The sequence below is a fragment of the Zea mays genome, chromosome 2 (genome assembly GCF_902167145.1).
Source record: "Zea mays cultivar B73 chromosome 2, Zm-B73-REFERENCE-NAM-5.0, whole genome shotgun sequence".
NCBI classification, from domain to species: Eukaryota; Viridiplantae; Streptophyta; class Magnoliopsida; order Poales; family Poaceae; genus Zea; species Zea mays.
In genome coordinates this window covers 190,495,070-190,517,853 of record NC_050097.1, presented here as the reverse complement: position 1 = coordinate 190,517,853, position 22,784 = coordinate 190,495,070, and the positions used below count along the sequence as shown (strand labels likewise).

Genomic DNA, 22,784 nt, shown 5'->3' with positions numbered 1-22,784 from the left:
CGGTCCTGCAAGGGATTCCTGGGAAGGCCCTCGGGAGGATTTTGCTGTGATGGCGGTCCTGCAAGGGATTCCTGCATTGGAGCTTCCTATAAACTGTAGCGGGTTTTCTGAAGCTAGTGGAACTTTGTAAAGGCCTCGTAGTGTTACCCTGCCTCGCCTCCTCGGTAGAGGTGTATGGGAAGTCGCGATCCCTTGGCAGATGGGTAACATGACTTGTGGGTAAAGATGCGCAACCTCTGCAGAGTGTAAAACTGGTATACTAGCCGTGCTCACGGTCATGAGCGGCTCGGACACTCACATGATTAAATTATGGAACTTAAACTCAATTTGTCATATGCATTGCATCGCAGGTGAGTTTGTTACTTTTGTTCTACTACTTAATTGGGTTGGTATTTACTTATACTTAGTAATTGCTAATAAAATTTTGACCAACTTTAAAAGCAATGCTCAGCTCTAACCATCCTCTTTGGTAAGCCTTACACTTCACGTGAGCTCCCACCTTTGGCGAGTTCATGCACATTATTCCCCACAACTTGTTGAGCGATGAACGTATGTGAGCTCACTCTTGCTGTCTCACACCCCCCCCCCACAGGTCAAGAGCAGGTACCGCAGGATGATGCGCATGGAGGAGGATGCTGCGATGTGTTCGTGAGAGGTCTAGGCCGTCGTCTCCCAGTCAACTTTGGGTTGCTGGACCGTTGTCTCCTTATAATGTAATTATTTAATTATTTTGTATAGAACTCCTGTTATATAGTAAAGATGTGACATTCGATCCTGTGCCACTATGCATCATATGTGTGAGACTTGGTCCCAGCACACCTGGTGTTTATGTTTACGCCCGGGCTTTGGACCTCTAAAACCCGGGTGTGACAGGGAGGCTCCTAATTACCCGTGTCCTGATCGGGAGCGCGATCTAACTGGTTGGTTATAGCCCTCGGACTTGGTGCGCTATATTGACCACGATAGGGGCTGGCTTGGTTGGCCAACTCATCCAACCATCTGACAAACCCTAGCCACCACAAAAACACGTGATTCGATCTCCCTAAGCGCACATAGCGATCGGATTAGCTTCTAATCCATGGAGGCAATGGACACTAGAGCTCCAACAAGGCTTGTCCCTCCTTCTCCGACTGGCTTTGTTCCTCCTCCTCCTCCACAGGGACATGGCGATGGTGATGGTGATCGCGAACTAGGGAGACGATATACAAGGGCACCATCTATCTAGGACATCAATCAACTGGCTAACCTTGTCCTTAATCAAGGGCAAGAAGGTATGTGCAATTCCCTCCTCTAATTATGTATTTACTGCATGAATGGATTAGATTACCTCACTATTTAATCAGTCCTCGGATTACTAAGTGAGACATTACAAGATCCTACAATTCTATCAATGGCATCAAGAGCTAGGTCTGTTGTCTCCTTAGATCAATTCGAGATGAGTAGAATCAAGAAGAGAAAACAAATAGTGGGATTTAGGAGGGGGCAATGTTCCCCTGATGATCCAAATTCGAAGAATAAGAATCATGGAACCGAGGGGCACATGGGGTCCTAGGATCTTTAATCTTCTAGTTATTGCCCCATGATTTAATGTGCCTTGGAAACTTAGAATATTCCACCCCTAGAGGTCTCAAGGCATAAGGGAGGTAGGGCATGTGTAGGAGACCTAGAAGGCCACCAAGTCTTCTAGCAATCGAGTTATCTTATCTAGATACTTCACTATAGTGTTACTTAGAGCTATGCCCCTCCCTTGGTTAGGGCTAGAAGATATACCTGGGACTTGAGGCCCTAGAAACGGTGGTCCCATTATGATGGGTTTCGAATTTAGTATCACGAGTTGGGATCCCTAAGTGTGTCTTGGAGGCAGCTAGAGATATGGCCTTCCTCGAACATTGACATAATAATCTTATGTTGTCATTAATTATCGAAACTGAACTAGGGCCTAGATGCTTTCACCAAAAATTATAATGATGGCACTACTAAATATAGCTTTCTTACCACTATTGATTAACTTTGAGATTTAGATGAAGCATTGCATGATAAAAAATGAAAACATGATATGAATAATGAATTTATCGCACTCCAGAAAAAACTGGTTTAGTTCCACCTCAGTAAGGCATGAATGTTATTAACTACAAATGGATTTACATGATCAAGAGAAAACAAGATGGTAGCCTAGATAGATACATGGCTCGTCTAGTAGCAATTGGGTTCAAACAAAGACATGGTATTGAATCAAGATACATTTAGCCCTGTTGTTAAGATTGCCATAATCTAGATTAGTCTATTAGTTGTTGTGTTAAGGGGTTGGACCCCTAGACAACTTTTATGTACAAAATATGTTTCTTCATGATGTTCTTGAGGAAAAAGTATATATGTGCCAACCACCAGGGTATGAAGATCAGAAGTTTTCCAACTATATTTGCACACTTGACGAAGCACTTTATGGGCTAAAACAGGCACCTCGATCCTGATATTTACGATTGAGCCATAAACTACAAGAGCTTGGTTTTAAAGGTTCTAAGGCTAACACCTTTCTATTCTTTTATAATCAAGGGTGTGTGTCTATATTTATTTTGATTTTATGTGGATGTTATAATTATGGTAAGCTCAACGCAAGATGTTGATATAACTTTACAAGATTTGCAAAAGGATTTGGGTAATTTATAGTACTTTCTTGGTATTTAAGTAACTAAGTCATCGTGTGGAATTGTCATAATGCAAGAAAATGATGCACCTGACCTATTGCAGAAAGCTAGGATGTCAGAGTGTAAGCTAGTTGCTACTCTGTTACTCCCTCCATCTCAGTATATAAGGTGTAACCACCTCTGGTTCAAAGACCAAGAAATACATATAATTCTCCCTATACCATTGCATCGATGTACGTGTGCATAGAGAGTGCACGCCTTACATTGTGGGACAAGAACAAAAAGTGGTTACGTCTTATATTCTAGGACGGAAGGAGTATTAGTCAATGAGAAGTTTTCAATTCATGAAGGTTCACCTCTATGATCTATAGATGGGACACAATATAGAAGCATGGTTGGTGCTTGCGATATTTAACACTGACTCGATCAGATATTGCTTTTTTCTATAAATAAAGTGTGTCGGTTTCTACATGCACCAAGTACTGCACATTTAATGATAGTAAAATGCATCCTAAGATATATGAAATCATATACTCAACTCGGTTTAACGTTTTGCAAGTCATCATCCATGTTGGTGAGTGGCTCTCAAATGTAGATTGGGTTGACTGCTTGGATGATAGAAGATTTATTGAATGGTTTGGCATCTTCTTGGGAGAGAATTTGGTTACCTAAAATGCTAAGAAACAACAATCAATATCTAGATCAAGAACTGAGGCAGAATACAAAGCAGTAGCCAATGCTACAATGGAGATTATGTGGGTGCAAGCAATGTTAAGAATTGAAAATACAAAGCTCTACTATCAAGTTATGGTGTGATAACTTGGATGCTAAGTACCTTTCAACTAATCCGTATTCCATGCTAGAACTAAGTACATAGGGTCTGATTATCATTTTGTATAAGAAAGAGTGTCTAGAAAGTTACTAAAAATTGCTTTATATGACAAGATGCGCAAATTGTTGATGGCTTCACAGAGGCTCTTACAGAAAGGTTAGAAAACTTCAAGCACAATCTCAACCTTGGAAAGTTGTGGTTGAAGGGGGTTATCAGATAAACTACGAAGAGTATATTGCAACCTTCTATGAGTTGGTTGTATTTTTCGAGAGGATGTTGTTAACGTAGACTATATCCCTAATATGTGTTATAATCTATTGGAATGTAATAACCTTCACAATTTGTAAATCAAGGCAATGCCTTCGTATAAACACACAGGGTGTTAGTCCTAGGAACTCATGACATCTTTCACCCAACTTCTGCCCTCTTATTATCTTTTACTGTCTACATGTGTGACACATGCTAGAACGCCTTTACTACTGCTCGCTGATTATTGTCTTCTTCCTAATACTGCCTTGGATCATTTTTTTTCCTCTTTGATGGACGTCCTAGAAACAGCACTGCAAACATCTGTCAACACTGACTATGGTCCACTACTTCGAGCAATACACAATATCGACTTATGTTATGAAGCCATCAATGCACTGAACACGAGTACCTCGGCTAGGTATATTTTACTCTCTGATTTTAAAAAATCAATATGATTTTGATTAAATATAATTTGCTTGTATGTATTCGTATCATTATAAATTTATTATATTATTTTTTATATCAAGTTAAACATAAAAATACCTAGATTCCTGCAGGTACGACTGGTAATTCTAAAGCATGTGTTGCCCGGTCTAACACTGCACGCTTTAGGGAAAGCGACGAAGTTGAACAAGCGTCGCGAACAATTTGGCCTCGTTCGTTAGTTCCGTTTCGAAAATAGGCGTGTTTTTCGTTCTGGGCCGGACAGAGTGAATCCTGCTACTGCTAGTTCACTAAAACTGGAAGTCTGGTTTGGTTCAGTTCTAGGTGTTTGTAGGCTTAGATCCAATCCAAGCTGAGAAAGGGGTGAATGGTCTGCGGATTGAACCTATCCGAACAACTATTTCGGATTCCGGTTTCAATCTAGAGCAAATAATTCCAGGTGGATTGGGCTGTGTTCCAGATCGTTCAGGGCCAAACGAACGAGGCCATGGATTAAGCAGCTCTCGATCCAGGCAACACTGGACATCGAAGCATGGCCTAGCCCACGTTGTTTTGTGATCGTGCGTGCCCAGCCGGCAATGGGGCCCTACACTGTCTTAACAAGAGATTCCTCCTCTACAGATCCTCTCTATTTCCCTGATCACCAAATTAAATCTAAGGGTTAATTTGAGAACCATATTTTTCTAAGTGATTTTTATTTTTCTAAACAAAATGAATTCATTTTCCCTTGAAAAAAATAAAAATCTGTTAGAAAAATGACGTTTCCAAATTAGTCTTAAGAAAAAAGTGGAATGCCGGCAGTACAGAAATGGCGTTCTCAACTTGAAGCAATGGTGTTTTCAACACTAGCTTCGATGGCGTAACCACTCATGTATCCATGTATGCATGTCTAGGAAGAACACTTCTTATATTATGGAACTAAAACAAAAAGTGGTTACGGTCATATATGTGGGACGGTGGAGTAACGATGAAACAGGCCGAGACAGCGTCTCGACTTAAATGAAGTCAACTGTAATTGACTAGGAGGCATGGTGTAAATAGTAGCACTAGCTTGTTGCTGCAGCCGGTTTCAGCTTTAGCCAAAAGATTTGCATGATCACGACCGCATCACAGATTGGCAACTCACAAGAAGCTGGGGCTAACACATGCACCGGTGTTAAGAAACATCATTTTCCAAAAGTCAGATATGCACAGATGAAACATCTAGTCATCCCATTCAGCAGTGAACAGTGTCCGTCATTTCCATCACACAAAATCATATGTTGCCAGAAATAATTTCCTTCACACAACTGTGACCAACCTTGCAAGTCTGCTCATGACATTACGCCCTTAATCTTCTGAGTGGCATGTCCAATACACCAGGCCGCTGCAAGGGTGACAGAGAGACAGAGTCAGCACACAAGCGCATGCGAGAGTGAAACATTAAAGTAGATGAAAAATGCAGACATACCTTATCAACACAAGAACACATTGCAGAACGCCAGCAACACCAGTCCAGACAGAAGGGCCCTTGTTCGTCAGTGCATCTTGCACCAATAAACCCACGGATCCAGCTAAACAGACAAAAGAAACGACATATGCCACAAAAAGCCAGAGCTTCACTCTGCAAGATCAAGAAATCAATGTTAGAATACTTCTATGCAGGTATCACAGGAAAAATAGTTCTTACACCCTAACTTCCATTTGAGAACATTCCAGCACCCTGAAATTGGTCTATTAAACTCCAGCAGTTATTCTATCACATCCTTTATCTATCATATCCTCTATTTCAAACTTCACTCTCTAACCAGTATAGTCTACAGTGCAAATCTCATGTTTTACACGATCTGCTGTGGACAGCTTAAAGATATTTCATTTTGATTTGAGATTACAAGGACAACAACATGACTTACTGAATCTGATGAAAAGTGAAGCATCGCATAGCACAATGCTACTTGCCACTGAATGTAAGGATGACTGGAAGACAAGTCTAATAGTCTATACTACTCATGTTGAAGATTCAACTAAAAATTTCCAAAGGCCTTCTTTCAAATTCTTGAAGCAGGTTGACATTGAGAAGCATGGCCTGTATGATGCTTACAATATTATCTTGTTGCGTTGAATATATGAAAGGCAGTCCATGCACTCTTTTGTTTACCAAGATATGTTTTTTAACTAACAATTTTCCTTGATTTCGACATTTTGAAAAGAGGTGCAAATGATTTATTTGCAAGCTTTATGTTGCTGCAGACATCCTTAAAATCTAGAGCCTTGATCAGTGTAGTTGTTCAAAAAAAAGAAAAAAAAGACCTTCATGTAAATAGTTCCATAACGAAGCAACAGTTCAAAAAAATCTAAATATAATACTAATACGGTAATAGATTACTCTAAAATCCAGAAAATTTAAGTTCAAAATAATTAGTAGGCAAAATATTATCAAACAGCAGGTGAACAACTGTGTGTGTGTGGAGGGGGGGAGGTGCCAATGTCATGACAATGACAAGGATACAAGACACAGTTATGTAGAAAATAATGTGCATAATCAAAATCAAACACAAATGTGTCAGGTTTTCATGAGTACAAACAATGCCCTCCAGTATCTCAGCCTGGTTTACAGGACTAATGTTTTCAGATTTTTCAAATTATAACTCAAGTCAAACAAGTCTATTCGACCTATTGTATATTGGTTCTGCAGCATCAAGATAAATGATAAGACAGTATTTGAAAAACAAATCTATGTAACTCCATTGCGCAGACTCAACAGCACAAAATATGGGGCGAGAAAACATGAAAACAGTGTCCTGGGCAGGACAACCCTGCTAACAAGGAGTAACACATAAAGTCACCATTACCTGAATACAGAAGTTATATTTGACAGACAGAGATGTTGTATCTGGAGCCACGGGAATTCTAGCCCCTCCCCGGGTTTCACGCGTCTGGAGAGTTCGGCATGCCAGCACGTGCCCAACTGCCCATACGGACCCGAGATATTTCTTCAATTCGATGGAGCCATTCGCGTCCACGTCCGCTCCCCCATATCCGATCCACTGTACTCGCGAGCGATAGGGCGACTCCCTTCATGGATCCATTGCTCCTCGTCCCTGCGCCGCCGCCGCTCGACGGAGCCAGCCTCATCATCGCTCGGAAGCAAGTCTTCGCCCCCTTTCCCACCCCCCGCCCACGCACACACACGTTCGCCAGATCCCCTCCATCTCCACCGTCGTGATCGAGCAGGTGGGTCAAGTCGCTGGTGGCCCTCAAGGCGCCCGAGAAGGCGACGGGGGCATAAGGGTGGCCACACGTAGTGTCTCAGGTGGAGCTAGCCGGTCGTGTCCATGGCGAGCGCCAGCGAGGGCAGTGCGCTGGCGTCTGAGGCTTCTGTGGCGTCGGCTGACTCGTTCAGGGTGGCGTCGACCATAGGGTTTTGCGTGGCGGCGGGCTAAGACAGCGAGCCGCGGGACGCGCAGGCGAGCTCGGGCGCGCGCGACAGGCGGCACGGTTGGACCATTGGCCCTTCCATCCTTCTCCTCCCCCTTCCACTTCACAGACATTCCCCAAGGCCACTCTCCATCAGGTCCACGTCGTCCCACTGGCCTCTCTGCTTGCCTCTGCGGCCACTGCTCGACTCTGCGGCTGTTTACCCCGCCGCCTTTTCGTTTCTAGACCAAGGCCTGGTCAAAGAATCGTAGCAGATCGGGAGAGGGAGGGCTAACGGCGGCCGATATGATTCACCCGCGGTGGCAATGCTCCTCATGGTGAAGGTCGGGTCGTTGCGGGAGCTGGCGATGCGCAGTCGGAAGAGGAAGCCGTGAAGTCACCTTGATTCGGTGAAGTGGAAGCTCCACCCTCCATTGCTCCCAGTAAACAAGAAAGCAACCAGGTAATCACACCACATGAGAAAGCAATCAGGTAATCACGCCGCATGAACTAGGTGCCCTGCTATAATAGTTCTAAATTTATGGTTGCTGCTTGCTGCCAGTCGCAACTCCTCGTGGTTTGTTATGGTGGGTACTCTGGAAGTTTCACATTTAGCTGTTTCAGTTGTGATTGAGGGTCAAACCCATGAGCTAGAACCATCTGCGAATATGTATTCTTTTGTCTCGGACTCTCGGTCCATTAGCATCTTTCCTAGAAATGTTACAGTTCAAATACACTAGCAGACGGCAATGCTTTACTGATATTTTATTGCAACGAGCTTATAATTGTTGTATACTATTGGACACATAAACAAGGTATTACCTCCACTTCTGAATGGCAATTCACCATGATATTAAAAATATTATCAAGGCCACCCGACTGCCTTAATGTTTCTTTGAAATTTCCTCTAAGTTTCGACACCATGTCAGATGTATTTGTGAAAATGTTATAGCACCTTTGATTGATGATGGCAAGCCTTGCTACTAAATCAGGTTTATTAAATTAAAGGTAATACTTGGATCTCCAATGCCTCTTCAGTTATCTTGGAACAATTACTGTAACATATATTTGTCTTGCAGCAAGGTTTATTAAATTAACTAACTTCTAAATAAACGAAGGAACACAACTTACTTTGCATTCTAAAACACATACACGTTATCGAGTTCTTCAATTGACCTATCCAATACCTTTACTTTTGCATCCTTCCCTTCATCATATGCCTTCTGAATTTCTATCTTTGATTGTCAAGTCTGCAGAGCTTGTCTATTTGTGAATACCAAAAGTTGGTTCAAACCCGTCACATGTGTTGCAATGTAAACGTCTGGTGTCCTTTTTAGGTGTGCTCTTTTAATTTGCCCTTTTTACTCTCTGCTGAAGCTGACTAATTATAACATTTTAGGAAATGCAGTGAGTCCTATTGTGCTGTAAAATTAAGAGAAAATTGCTAGACAATTAACTCTCTTGTTGTCTTAAAAACACAGTATTTGGCTGATGTAGTTTTTTTGTTCAGACTGATAAACATGGGAACTTGAAGAGCTGTTCTACAGTTTCATGCTGATAATGTGAAGCAGAGTGAAATGATTGTGACCTTTGCCATGCGTGCTGGTTTTGCTGGTGGATTGGTTGACTGGCCTCATATTCAGTTACCATGTAACAATGGAGTTTGAACAATCCTATAGATTCGATGTCTATGCTTGTGAGCATGCCTTTCTTCTGATGGTTCAAAAGTGAAGAAGTCCTACCTTGTCCTCATTTGTGGCACATCAGATTTTACCTACTCGTAAAAAAGGAATATTATTTAAAAACTACATTAACTACCTTGTGAATGCATTGAAGAATAAACTAACATGTGATTGGTTCGAACCTGTAAGATGTTCGCCTCCTAACAAGGAAACAAGTACAAGTGACTCTGTAAAATCTGACTCTATAAAATACACTATTAGTGATTCAGAAAAGCCTGATTGATGAATGATTACTTGAATTAAATTTTATCAGTTACATCATAACATGTTTTAACAGTTTGGATCCTAACTAGCATTGTTACTTGCTTTTTATCACTCTTTGAACGCAAGAGTTTTCAGTCTGCTCTCTGTAACTACCTATGAAGATAGGTTTCTTTCACACAGTGATAGAATTTAGAATTTTCAATAGGCCAATGAATTGGATTTCTTTCTGCTCTGTTGGGGAGGGCAGTGAGTGGTGCTGCTACAGTCTTAGAAATGATGGTAAAGATTTTTTTTAGATAATGGAATGATGGTAAAGATATTGAGCCTTTAGTTTTATTCCAAAGATGCTCTTTGTTACTTGTCATCCTTACACAACTTATATTAACATTAATTTCTAATGACTTTTCGCCTAAATCTGGTGCCCTGATGTGTTTATTTAAATCTTACTATTACCATCTAATTAATATAGTTGCACAAAACTATGTTGGTTCGTCGACATTAGCTTCTGTCTTAAACAACTGTAGGGCGCCCGAATGGGCGCCTAATGTTCTAGTTACCTTAATAAACATAAAGGAGGATAAAAGCATCATGATCCATGATCATGGACAATTTATAACTGCGGGTGTTTGGGACTGCTGCAGCTCTAGAAAATTTGATAGAGTTGGTAGAGCAGGTCATTAGATGCTCCAGAAAACTGCGGAACTGGAGTTGTGAACCTTTAGATAACATTTAGTCATTTAGATAAATCGTTTTGTTTATTATTTAAATTAAAAATACTTTTTAAGCTATGCAAATTTATATTATAAACTATAGCTCCAGCTGGAGCTGGAACCTGGGGCAGTCTAAAACACCCCCTTAGTTTACTATTCACAACAATTATAAGTCCAGAGCCTGCTTAGGGAAATGGAGATTAACCCGAATCGAAAGTCTGGCATCATTGTAACATAAGTTTTTTACGTCGCATGCAAATTCGCGTGATTTCCTAAAATTATGCTTATCTTCAATCGTACAGATAATATCAAAAACCGGGATCGACTCAATCATTTGGATTTCAAAAACCCTAAATTCATCCACCAATCCCATCAGTCTTTAACAAATCAAGCAGTATCCTCACCTCCACTCTGAATCGTCCCCGTAGGGTGAGTAATAGTCGTATCCGATCTCATCCTTGTTCACGCAATTGAACATGAGCGCCGCCAGCGAAGCGAAGATCCCTGCAAAATGCCCATGCCCATGCCCAACGGAATCGCACCCATCAATCGAACCCCAAAGCTCTCAAGCGAAAAATGGAGGCTACTCCTCGAATCTTAGGGCTCCCGGTCTCACCTGGAAGGTAGTGGAGGAAGGAGACCTGGACCGCGCTGCAAACGACCGCGTCCACCCAGAACCACCATCCGGCCCCGAAGATGGCGCCGGACACGCCCGGGCCGATGATGCCCCAAAGCAGAGCAAGGTTCTCCATGGTCGCGACCTCTCCTCACCAACTCCTCCCACCAAGCAATCTCCTCGTCGTTCTGCTCTTCACCCTTTTTCGGGAGAAATTATTCTTTTCTAAGTGGAAACTGGAGGTGGGTAGAGTCACTGGGCCAAACAATCTCCGTCCAATAAAGCCCAACTTGGTATTTTCTTTGAGCCTGTTGCGCCACGCATGTTTATGGGCCTATCGAATCGCGTTGAGATGGACGTAGTGGCGCTTGGGGCTGTTCGTTGTGGTGGTGCGGCAGGAAGAGACGATGGCGCGAGGTGGCGCGTGGGCCGCGGTGGCGGCGGCGGCCGTGTGGTGGATGGCGGCGGGGGCCGGGGCGGTATGGCTGGAGATTGCGCCGTCAGGGACTAAGTGTGTGTCGGAGGAGATCCAATCCAACGTTGTTGTCATCGGCGACTACTCCGTCCTCTATGATCACCACCACGCCCAGCCTACCATCTCCGTCAAGGTAACCAATCGTTTGGACCTACAAATGCGAGGACATATCATGTGCAATCACTTATCCTGGTGCAAGCGTGCAATCAAGCGATCTGGTGCATCCGATCTAGATCTAATGATGACTGTTATTTTATATTTAACCCATTCCACCTAAAACATAGTACCTATTTTACTTTTAACCCCTTCCATATGAAACCGTTGGATCTAGATTGGATGCTCTGGATAATTTGATTGCACGCTTGCACCAAAATAAGTGATTGCACGGGATATATCCTCTACAAATGCAATATCAGACTAAAACGGCGTTACGACGTAATTAGTTTAAGGGGGATAAATTGAACTAAAATAGTAGTTGACACCGTAATTAATTAATTAGCCGACCTAGAAAACACCAGTTGGGGTATCCATTTGCATCCACCAGATCGGGATTGATCGAAGCAGTACAGCATGGGAGGTGATAGACAAAAAATGTACTGTTATATACATTGTAATTTTTGTGGATCGGTTGGTACTCCTCTATTTTCTATGCTTTTGTGTAGACTAGGATTGGAATGGGAGTGCATTATGTGTAGTAACTGTTCTCAAATATTTATCATTCGCTAGTTTATTTTTAAACTAAACCGCGATAAATAAAAAAGGTCGGAGGGAGTATTATGGAAGGAAGTGCATTATGTGCAGTAGCTGTTATTTCTTTGACGTCATGGAGTTATGGTATTAGGTACTATTAGCTAACAATCGATGACAATTGTCAACTTGAGCACATCGGACATGTGATTAGCCATTGGGAGATATCACATATGCCTCTTTTCATTGTGGTCACGCAGTCTGTGGGTGTACTAAAAACACTATTTGAAAACTATTCTGCTAGCTCAGATGCATGATAAAAATTAAAAACAGTTTTTCCCGTTATAAAAGATACATAACTCTCGTTATTGTTTGGGAAAGAAAAAAATCATTGTGATTTTATTGCTGTTGCGGCTCCCCATTAGTTTTAGGTTCAGTCAAATTGGTCCTGAATACGGCAAGTTGTTGATTCCTTTCGTCCTGTCCTAGGCCTTCTCCATTTTTTCTGCACTATTGTTTGTGGTACATGTACATCAAATGGATCACGGTTACATTGTTAGTTCTTCAATAATGAAACTGGAAGATGCTGTCCAACACCTTGCTTATCTTGCATGTGGGCCATAAACTCGACCTTCGATTAGAGGGAACTACAAATGGGCGCCATTTTGTTGGATAGAGTTGTGATTATGAAACACAGGAGACATGGAATCCACCTCCATATTGCAACATTTTACCCTCAAAAGCCTTTGACTTATTTGCGCATGGTAGTGGTAGTGGATAAATCTATTGCAATTCACTTCATAGAGAACATACTGGTAACTTTGCTGGGAGAGGAACTGGACATTGACCGGGAGTTGTCTAACATGCTTACATTTCTTTGGGGGGTCATTATTTCAGGTTACGTCCCCTTTTGGAGACATTGTTCATAAGAAAGAGAAGGTTTCGATGGGGCAATTTGCATTTACCACAGCAGAAGCAGGGAACTACCTTGCCTGCTTCTCAATTGATGGTGAGGACAGAGGGTTAGTGGTGAAGCTAAACCTTGACTGGAAAATTGGGCTGGCTAGTAGAGACTGGGATTCTGTTGCCAAAAAGGAAAAGATCGAGGTGAAGTATATTAAAAAATGAGGCGTTATACTGCCAGCTGTTGTCTTGTTTTACTCCCCTTCCATATGACATGGAGTTTTATAATCAGGGAGTTGAACTGGAGTTGCTCAAGCTCGAAGTTGCTGTCCAATCAATCCATGACAACCTGCTGCTACTAAAATCCAAGTCTGTGCATCCATTTGTTTTTTCTAGCTTCATGTTGTGATTATCCACGTACCTGGCTGATATCCAGGGTACAATAGCAATCTATTTAACGAAGTTGTTCTCGGTGCAGAGAAGCTAACATGAGGGACGTCAGTGAGCAGACGAATTCTAGGGTCACGTGGCTGAGCATGCTGTCTCTTGTTGTTTGCATTGCAGTCTCTGTTTTACAGCTGTGGCATCTACAACAGTACTTCCGAAAGATGAAGCTCATCTGACCTGATGTCTGAAATATAGTGCTCTGCAATAAGCTTATCTTCATCTTTTTTTTTTTTGCATATGAGATCTGGTAGTTCCACCGTCGAGCCTAGCAATTGTAAATAAAATGGTATAACAAACTGAAATCCCACACATGAGACTGCTGTTTTCCTTGTTCGACTTACTTTTGCAGCGTGCAAAACAGTGTTTTTTCTTTCCTTTTCTTCCATGGACAACTCAGGGATGCCTCTGCTACAACTACAAGCATGGACAACCTCATTGTGCCACTGACGCACTCGCCACAGCCACGAGGAAATCCCTGTAGTCACTCCCAGGCAAGTTTTCTTGGATGTATTCTGCGAGGCTCTTCCCGTAACTACTCTGGAACGCTGATCTGATCTCGTCTATACCGACATCATCGCTGCCCAAGATAGCCCTCGTTACCATCCTCGTATCAGTCGCTGCGGGTAGCATACTTCTGTGCAGTAACTGGAAATATCAAGGGCAGAAGAATGAATAAAAACACAGGTACAGAACAGTCTGCCTTTAATTTGATACCGATCCATGGGTTTCTGGGATTTTGTTACCTTGGAGTAGTACTTGGAAGGGTTGTAGATGCACTTGACAACGACTCTGAGGGGTCCTTCGAATTCGCCAGACCCGTTTATCTTCAGTGCCTGCATGCGTACAAATTGTTGCAAGGGTAGCCAAGAAAACAGAGTCATTGAGGCTGCATGAGGTGGATGGCATGGCACCATGTGGTGTAGCTGACGAGACGAGTCCACTTGCCTTGGTGTAGTCATGCCCATATATGTGCTTGTAGCTGCAGAAGGCCAGCCTGAGCTGCGGGATGCTCCTCTTGCTGAACATCTCGAGGATCACAGCCTCGTCGACGACGGAACCAGAACCAGCACCAGCGCCGCTGTTCTTGGTGTCGTGCAGCCTCCTCGCGTCGCATTTCGCCACGTGCTGGCTGAGGTCGTCGTGGTGCGACCTGCGGGACGCCGCGAGAGCCAGCAGCAGCTGTTGGAACGAACAACGGTGACGGTGGTTAAGTCAGGTGGTCTGACGCCATGACCGCCGCAGAGAAGAGAAGAAGCGAAAGAGAAAAGAAGGACGGGCACGTGCCCTGTGGTAAGGGTGAGACGGCTCGGTGGCCATGTCCTGGTCCAGGCTCCTCCTGAACCTGACCGCGTAGGCCTGCTTGGTGAAGAAGAGCTGGTCCTGCTTCCGGCGCGTGAACACCTCGACGAGGGCGCGGTAGCCGGCCGCGGTCACGCCGCCCTCGACCGCCTCCCGCGCCACGACCGCGTCCCGTTCCGCCGGCTCCAGCGCCCACAGGTAGAGCAGCTTGGAGAGCTGGAGGAGTGGAAGGAGGGAATTCAAGTTAAACCGCTCGCCGTGAGCCTGACTCTGGTCTGTGGGTTTTACCTCGTCCACCTGGTTGGTGTTGGGGGCCGCCAGGGTGCCGTGCAGCGTCGCGGCGAGGTCCTCGCCGAACCTGGCACGGTACGCCGCCCTGATCTGCTGCCTCTCGGCGGGGCTCCGCGGAGCCAGCAGGAGGCCCAGGCGCCGCGGCGCGCCGCACGTGCGGCGGATCTCCCTGCACGCCTCCTCAGACCCTGCAGCAGAGGCCATGGCCGCCGCCGCCGTCTGAACGAAGTGTTCGATGTAGAGACTGGCCCTGGCCGGTTGGCCCGTCCAGCACGCGCGGCCGTATAAATACTACCAGACATTGCTCGCGGTTTCTGAACAAAGGGAAAGCTATCTGATTCTGGAATGGAAATGGAAACGAGCGGCCGCAAACGCCGGGTCGTACTCGGTGATTTGAGAGACGCTGATGATATCTGGGCATCAGCCTTTTCAGCTTCTCGTTAATCTTCCTTTTTTTTTTTGTGCAGTGAAATGTACGAGCATTTCGCAGGTGTGGTCATTCACAGGCTCGTACGTCAGTGATTGCCAGTACGAGTAAACAAACGTGCGCTGCAAAGGCAGCCCACTCAAGTGTGTAAAACGGGATCCATAAAGCTGGCCCTTTTCGTGGCGGATCCACACTACATTCACCTACTTTTGCGGCTGCTGAGTGGGCGCCCGTTCCGTTCGTGGATTCCCCGTAGACGACGAGTCAAGTCCGCCTCTCTGGGTCTGGGGCTCTGGGCGGTGCCTTTGCCTTCCGTTCCCCGAAACGAGATGGATCGCCTGGAAGCCGGAACGGCGGGACAACCCAGTGGCCTTTCGTCGCCGAGCCTTTTCAGCGCCGGCTACTGTACTTTGGAACGGTGCACCTGGGAATGTGCGGATGGTTGTGCATGACTACGATTCCACGAACGACCATGCATACTCCGTGTGGAATCAAGATACACCCCCCGTCCGTCGTGTCTGTCTCCGTCGCCGCTCTCGGCTTCCATGTCGTGGGTGACAGCATGAAGTAACCTCTAAACAAAGGAATGACGATCAAATACGTGCATTAAAGAACGAGATTGTCTACCAAGGAACGAGCTGCTAACGCTCATGTTCAAAGAAGAAACTGGAATTCCAGCTGGCATGTTCTAACTCTAGATTTGTTCAGCCCTATGTTGTGACAGCACACCCTGACACCCAGGCAAGAGACTGTGAAGGGGCACAAAGATTAAAAGTTTATGACAACTAATGCGATGGTATATCTGATACAAAGGCTTAAAGGTAGTAGTCATGCAATAGGTCACTTAAAACTCCACTAGAATTGCTGGCGACAAGTAGTCACAAATTTTGCATAGGATAGAGGGAAAGGGGAGCAGTCAAGTGAACCAGGAGCATCCTCGTTTCACGTTGGTCCATTTACATCTAGCGTCGTCCCCGGGGCTTCGACCTTCCTTTCTGCAACATTCAAAATGGGTAAACATGGTGTAAGGCGAAAAGGCGAGTTTGGCAACACGAAGGCAGAACCAACTAAAAGCGTGTGTCAGTTTTACTCACGGATGCACCACCAAAGCTGGAACCTGAAGCTGTAGCTCCACCTGAAAAGAAAAATACATAGATGTGTCATGATCTACAGTTTGTCCTAATGTTGAATAGTCATTTAGAATGAAAGCACTGAACTCAGGATAAACAAGCAACACGCAGGAAAGAAAAACAGTGTTAATACGGTCAATCTATATCAATCAGTAAGTACGTGCAGTTCCAAGTTAGTAGTTGCTTTAAGTAGCATGCAAATTACTAACATGCAGCTTACAGCATGTAATGTTGATTGAGCAAGCATGCGTTACCTCCAAACGGTGTAGAAAATAGAGATGTCCCACCCAAATTAGATGTAGCGCTAGTCCCAAATCCAGGAGCTGGCGTCGATGCTAACGTAGGAGTGGAAGGTGTCCCAAATGGTGTGGTCAACTGAGCCGATCCTGGCGCACCAAAAAGGTTGCCCGATGGAGCTGGAGTTGTTGGAGTTGCAAACAGACTAGACGAGGATGGAGCGGAAGCCGGAGTGCTAAAGGTTGAGAAGGCGCTTGAGGAAGTCGCAGCGGACGGAAAGGAAGGTTGCTGCGGTTGGCTTGTAGCTGGTGCAGCGATCTGTGCCGTGGGCTGCGCAGGGGTAGGCAGATGCAGTGTTGGATGGACCCTTCTGGCAGCTGCTTCTTGTTTAGCTGCTTCTCGTCTGTTTGCCTCCAGAAATGGATCGCTCCCGTTGCCGGTGCGGCGTTGTTCATTGAGATATTCAGTTTTCATTGATTCGACATGTTGATGAAGATTTTCCACCTGAAAAATACCAAAGATAAGGAACTCCATAGCATGAAGGCAATACTAGCTTAGTAAATGATAACTAAATAATGTATTCTCATTTTGTCCACAGCAATGTTGCGATTTCTAAATGTTCAATCAGTTAAATACTTTTATATTTGACTCGTCATAAGCAAGCAATAATTGTTAGACATAGCGGGTGTTTGAATGCACTAGAGATAGTAGTTAGTTGGCTAAAAATGCTAGTGCAATTAGCTAACAAATAGGTAGCTAACTATTAGCTAATTTGCTAAAAATAGCTAATAGTTGAACTATTAGCTAGACTGTTTGGATGTCTTCAGCTAATTTTAGCACCTAACTATTAGCTCTAGTACATTCAAACATGGCCATAGGCACATCATAAAACTATATTTCAGGAAAAAAATTTCCTGAATTTAATTATTTATACAACCTGTTTGTTTAGCAAGCTTACCTTAGAAGCAACATAGATGAAGTAATCATGCACATTTGACATAACTTTTGGAAGAGATTCTAGAGAATCTGATGATCTTTTATTTGTCTCCATTTGAACAAGCTGCTCTAGCTCCCCGATCCACTTGCAACACTCCGCAAGATAGCACTCAAACTTGTTGACAGTGCGCTGCATAAAAATGGAAGGACGCTTTGGGACTCCACTGTAGAAATCTACCACTGGCTGATTGGGTGGAGCACCAGCAGAAGGATTTGAAGAACCGCCATTTGCAACTCCAGCACTTGGACGGGTGAATCTTGGCCTCAACATCAGATATGACCTAATACCAAATTCTGTGTTCCACATCATTTCATTGACAACATTCATCAACTCTTGAATGGAAGCCTTCTCTCTCTCCATTACAGTGGTGGTCCCTCCAAGTTCCTGCTAGAGCAGACAACGAATATTACTAACGGATCCAAGGTCCTGCTAGAACAGACACCGACCAGCCTACCACTATGGCACTACAAATATGTACAAAATAAATTATTCAGCATTGGTACATCAATTGCCAGCTGCCAACCAACATTATTTTTCAACAAAGCAAGTCATTTTTCACCAAAAAGGCATGTTAACATCAAGTTAGATGCAAGTTTGCACTAAACAACACATCATGATCTTAATAGATTTATAACTGCACTACAAGGTTATTAAGGCGTTGCTAAAGCGATGTTTAAGGCTCACGGTGCAACTGGTGAGCCGGACATGCCAAAGAAGCGGTCTGCTGGGCCATCCCGGGTTCGAGTCACGGCATCAACTTCTTAAGCAGTCCAGGATTGGACCCAGAATTATTCCACCTGATGAAATCTTATATAAAATAGGTAAACAATGCAGGCAGGAATAGTTCTAGGCCACCGTTCCTGAGCAACCGAACAGCCCCTAAGTGAAAAGGTCAAGGGGATGTCTCTCCCCTTGGTCGAGAAAAAAAAAAGGCGAGCCTGGTCATGCAAGGCGTCCTATCGCCTTGCCCGCAAAAGGCGCGGGCCAAAACAGAGGAGGAGGAGGCGCACAGAGCGCGGCCCAGGCCGGCCAGTCAGGAGGAAGGAGAGCTGCAGGGGAAGGAGGGAGAGAAAGAGAGCTGCGGGGGAGGGGGAGAGCGGCTGGCAGCTGCAACTGGGAGAGGTTTCTGTTGTGAGATAACCCTAAAACTAGTGTGTTGGGCTGGTTGTGGGCTATTAAGTTCTTTATTTTTCTTTTTTCCTGTTTCTCTCTTCTACTAGGCTTAAATGGGTATACTAGGCCTTATTAAGTTCTTTATTTTTCTTTTTTCCTGTTTCTCTCTTCTACTAGGCTTAAATGGGTATACTAGGCCTTACAGTTGTGCTAGCTTGCTTATTAATTTCGAATTATGATATATAAATAATATTTGGTCGAATTTTGTATATTACTTATATAATGGAAAAAGTCTAGTTAACCCCCTGGCGTTTGAAGGGTGGGATACTTGACCCCCCCACCTGGAAAACCAGGTATTCCACACATTAAACTTTGTATGTTGGTACATATTACCCACCCCCCCCCCCAAGGCGGTATTAGGAGGCTGTTTTGCTTACTGGGCGCCCAACGTAGCTCCTAGGTGGCGCGCCCGTCCAGCCTGGCCCTATGGCCCGCTTGTCAGCCCTCGTCGGCCCCATGTCAAGTACCTACAGGTAGGTTCGGGTTGGAAGCTGGAGAGCCCGTCCATCCTTCCGTACTGCGTGGCGCCCTCGGAGCCTCCGCACTTCTGCCTTCACCATCTCCGACGAGGCGATCGACGAGTCCATGATCGGGAGGCTGCTCGTCTGATCGCTTTGCATCATGAGCGAGAGATGAGTACCCACTTGTCCATGTTGCTGATAGTTTTGGAGTTGGCAGATTTTTTGGGGAAAGTTCGTATCTTGTGGGTGGATGGATGACAACGTAGCTGTAGTCCAAGGACTACTGGGGTCGGACGAGTTGTGCAAAAGAGGGGTTTTTTGGTACGAGGTCTGCATGATTTAGGAAGTGTATTAACAGTTCCTTATGAAATGTAGGTTGGGTGTGTAGGATCGTTTGTCGATTAGGTTCCATCATAGTGGGGGATTTGTCAATTAGGTTCCATCATTTGTCAATTAGGTTCCTTATGAAACATATGATGCATGGTACTAGTTTCTAGGATTACTTCAAAAAGATCTGAACATCAACATTGGAGGTGATGGTTGGGTTATCATATCTGATCAACAGAAGGTGCATTCTAAATCATAAAACTATATGTCTGAAAACTAGATGGTACACAGAAATTCTTAATCATCTAAGTGCTTTTGCAGGGTCTATTGAAGGCTGTAGACGAATTGCTTCCTAATGCAGAGCACAGAATGTGTGCCAGACACATTTTTGCCAACTGGAGGAAGATTTATACAGACAAGAAGTGCAGAAGAAGTGGTGGGCTTGTGCCAAGGCACCTTGCAGAGTTCTTTTCAACCTCAGAAGGGCATGGCTTGCACAAGCTTCACCAGAAGAAGCACAAGATATGAAGAAGACATCCCCAGAGCATTGTGAACTTGGTTAGCAAACAATCTGTCCTAATATCTTCAAGAAATTGAAAATCAACATTCTGAGGTCTGGTAGCTGTGATGTGCTGTGGAATGGTGAATATGGCTTTGAGGTGCAAGAGAAAGAAGACAGGAGGTACATTGTGAACTTGGTTGGCAGAACATGTACATGCAGATATTGGCAGCTCTCAGGTCTGCCCTGCTGCCATGCTATTAGCTGCATCTACAAGGCATCAAAGCTGCTAGATGATTTCATTGCACCATGCTTCACCAAGGCAGAGTACTTGAAGACCTATGCACATGTGGAGCCTGTTGAGGGCCAAGCTAACTGGGTGCCCTCTTTACCGCCTCGGCCACCTCTTTCCCGCCTGCCTCTCCGCTCGTTTGGTGCCAAAATAGGGCCAGGCTGCACGGACAAGCCACCTAGGAGCCACGCTGGGTGCCCAGTAAGCAAAACAGCCTTCTAATACCGTCTTGGGGGTAATATGTACCAACAATCCAACATACTAAGTTTAATGTGCGGAATACCTGGTTTTCCAGGTCGGGGGGTCAAGTATCCCACCCTTCAAACTCCAAGGGTTAAGTAGACTTTTTCCCTTATATAATTAACGCGTCACCTTGCCTTACTCTTTACCGCCTAAAAGGTAAAAAAGGGGTCGGTCATCTTACCACCTCAATAACTATGCTGCATTATCAGGGGAAAACTGTCCTAGTCAAACTATGAAACTTTTATGAAGTTTCAGTTGCAACATAAGTTGTTTGTGTTCAGGGCATTCTTATATCTAATACACTTATATTATAGATCAAATATTTGTGGAAAGTGGAAAGGAATTAATCTTTTAGAAGTTCGGCTAATAAAGAAAAGGAAGCAGGGTTTCAAAGTCTACAATTGCCGGAGGCACTATGTTTAAGATACAGCTCAGTAACTCATGAATCTTAAAATGCTTAAAAGGTCTACAAGTGACTCTTATCTGTTTGCATTTGCAATGATATAACAAACTCTACAAAAATATTTTGTATTCTTTTAGAATGCCTACCAAAAGTGCAAAACCATCTGACAAGCTCAGTTAAGACTACAGTGACCTCTGGGTTGTGAAGCATGACAAAAACAATCAATGCACTAAAAGCTAAGGAAATCTTGTGAAAATGAAGATCCTAATGAAATATCCTAACCTGAGCAATGCGACTCGCATCAAGCTCAAAATTGGCATTTGAGATTGAGGAGTCATAAAGGCGACTGCACTGGTCCAACCTCTCACACTCGTCTTTGTAGTCCCGTATCTTGTCCCTGCAAAATCAATTAGGGAAAAGAACAACATGGAAACAACTTAGAGTTAGAGTGCATAATCGAAGCATCAAGTGCTCCTATAAACCCAATGGATGCAATAGGTTAAAAAGATTGTAGAAAGTGACTCCCTTAACCATAGGAGTCTAAGACTCTGAGGCTTGCCTCAAGAACATCAAACACAGCAGAAGCCCACCCAAATAGAAAATCAGATCATGGAGGGCAAAGATGCATCAATCCGCCCAAAGATCAAAACTTTACAACAGTGGATTATGACAGCAACCTTAAATAAAAAAACATTTTGCCCCATACAGGAAGGGAACAATTTAAATACGTCATCCCACAATACCTTTAATTTAAATCACACATTCATTTCACCGTAAAGAATCAGTGGAGAGCACATTTGATTCCACTAATCTGGCCTAGTAATTGGGTGGAGCAATTCTAGTTGTGGGCGTAAATCGACAGCGAGTTACATCTAAGCAATAACCGCGCGCTCCTGTGCAAGGAAACCAAAAGAAGGAAAAGTGAACATTCAGAGGAAGAACCCTACTCGATCTGGAGTAAGGCCTTCTGCGACTCGGCGTGCAGCTCCTCCCACTTGGTGCTGTATCCCGCAGATTTCATATCTGTCGTGTACAGCATCAGCTTCTGCGGCTGCGGCTGCGGCTGCGGCTGCGGAGGTTGCGCCGCCGGCGCCACCTGCTGCTGTGGCTGCGGCTGCTGCTGGAAGCTGAACTGGAACGGCGAAGGCGATAGGGATGGCGCCTGCGAGGTGGCCGGAGCCGGTGTTTGAAAGGGATTCGGCGTCGCCGGCGTCTGGAAAGGGTTCGACGCAGCCGGCGAGGCGAAGGAGAATGCCATTGCCGCGTGCGGAGACGAAGGGGTCGGCTCCGGCGATGGCGGAAAGTAGTGGAGATGTGCCGGCCGGCGCACGGCGGGCTCGGCAAGCTCTTTAAACCCTAGAAAACCGGGAGGACTGGAGTGGGAGGGCGATCTGCTATTTTACCGGTTCGAAATTCCAACTTTTTTTTTTGCAATTTGGCCCTTTTATAGTTTTTTTTTACAATTATGCTCTTCCCAGTTCATTTCAAAAAATGACCTCAAGCTCGGTCGTCATCATTAGCGTCGAGGTAGTGTGTGTCGGCGCCAATAATTTTAGCGTGCATACGTCAGACGGAGTGATGTCGTGGAACCGACGTGGCACGTACCTCAGCGCCGTAGATCTTGGCGCCGAGGTAGGCGTCGTAGATCAATGGCG

The 22,784-nt window shown here is 44.5% G+C and overlaps 4 protein-coding genes and 1 long non-coding RNA gene across 5 annotated transcripts; 1 reads left to right on the top strand and 4 right to left on the bottom strand.

The window, feature by feature from the left end:
* Positions 1–5,199: 5,199 nt before the first annotated feature.
* On the bottom strand, positions 5,200–11,055 carry LOC100281814 (uncharacterized). Its single transcript, NM_001349039.1, has 4 exons — positions 10,839–11,055; positions 10,627–10,726; positions 5,621–5,773; positions 5,200–5,536 (listed from the first exon to the last, which is right to left on the bottom strand). The coding sequence occupies exons 1-4, from the start codon at positions 10,972–10,974 to the stop codon at positions 5,500–5,502; spliced, it is 426 nt and encodes a 141-aa protein (NP_001335968.1). The 5' UTR covers positions 10,975–11,055; the 3' UTR covers positions 5,200–5,499.
* LOC103647474 (uncharacterized) lies at positions 6,492–10,619 on the bottom strand. The gene is made up of 2 exons (XR_562868.2): positions 9,431–10,619; positions 6,492–9,340 (listed from the first exon to the last, which is right to left on the bottom strand). It is a non-coding gene; the product is annotated as an uncharacterized lncRNA (long non-coding RNA).
* A 143-nt stretch (positions 11,056–11,198) lies between the features above and the next one.
* LOC100285181 (uncharacterized) lies at positions 11,199–13,657 on the top strand. Its single transcript, NM_001158075.1, is given in 4 exon segments — positions 11,199–11,446; positions 12,898–13,107; positions 13,196–13,272; positions 13,382–13,657. Coding segments are annotated over 4 exon segments (633 nt in total). The 5' UTR covers positions 11,199–11,245; the 3' UTR covers positions 13,527–13,657.
* Positions 13,435–15,196, bottom strand: LOC100275591 (uncharacterized). Its single transcript, NM_001365909.1, has 5 exons — positions 14,938–15,196; positions 14,635–14,865; positions 14,296–14,529; positions 14,094–14,183; positions 13,435–13,995 (listed from the first exon to the last, which is right to left on the bottom strand). Exons 1-5 carry the CDS (start codon positions 15,142–15,144, stop codon positions 13,783–13,785), a joined length of 975 nt encoding a protein of 324 aa, NP_001352838.1. The 5' UTR covers positions 15,145–15,196; the 3' UTR covers positions 13,435–13,782.
* A 774-nt stretch (positions 15,197–15,970) lies between these two features.
* On the bottom strand, positions 15,971–22,489 carry LOC100282882 (nucleoporin p58/p45). The gene is made up of 6 exons (NM_001155788.1): positions 22,077–22,489; positions 21,412–21,526; positions 17,693–18,115; positions 16,752–17,238; positions 16,462–16,502; positions 15,971–16,362 (listed from the first exon to the last, which is right to left on the bottom strand). The coding sequence occupies exons 1-6, from the start codon at positions 22,385–22,387 to the stop codon at positions 16,330–16,332; spliced, it is 1,410 nt and encodes a 469-aa protein (NP_001149260.1). The 5' UTR covers positions 22,388–22,489; the 3' UTR covers positions 15,971–16,329.
* Between the last annotated feature and the right edge of the window lie 295 nt (positions 22,490–22,784).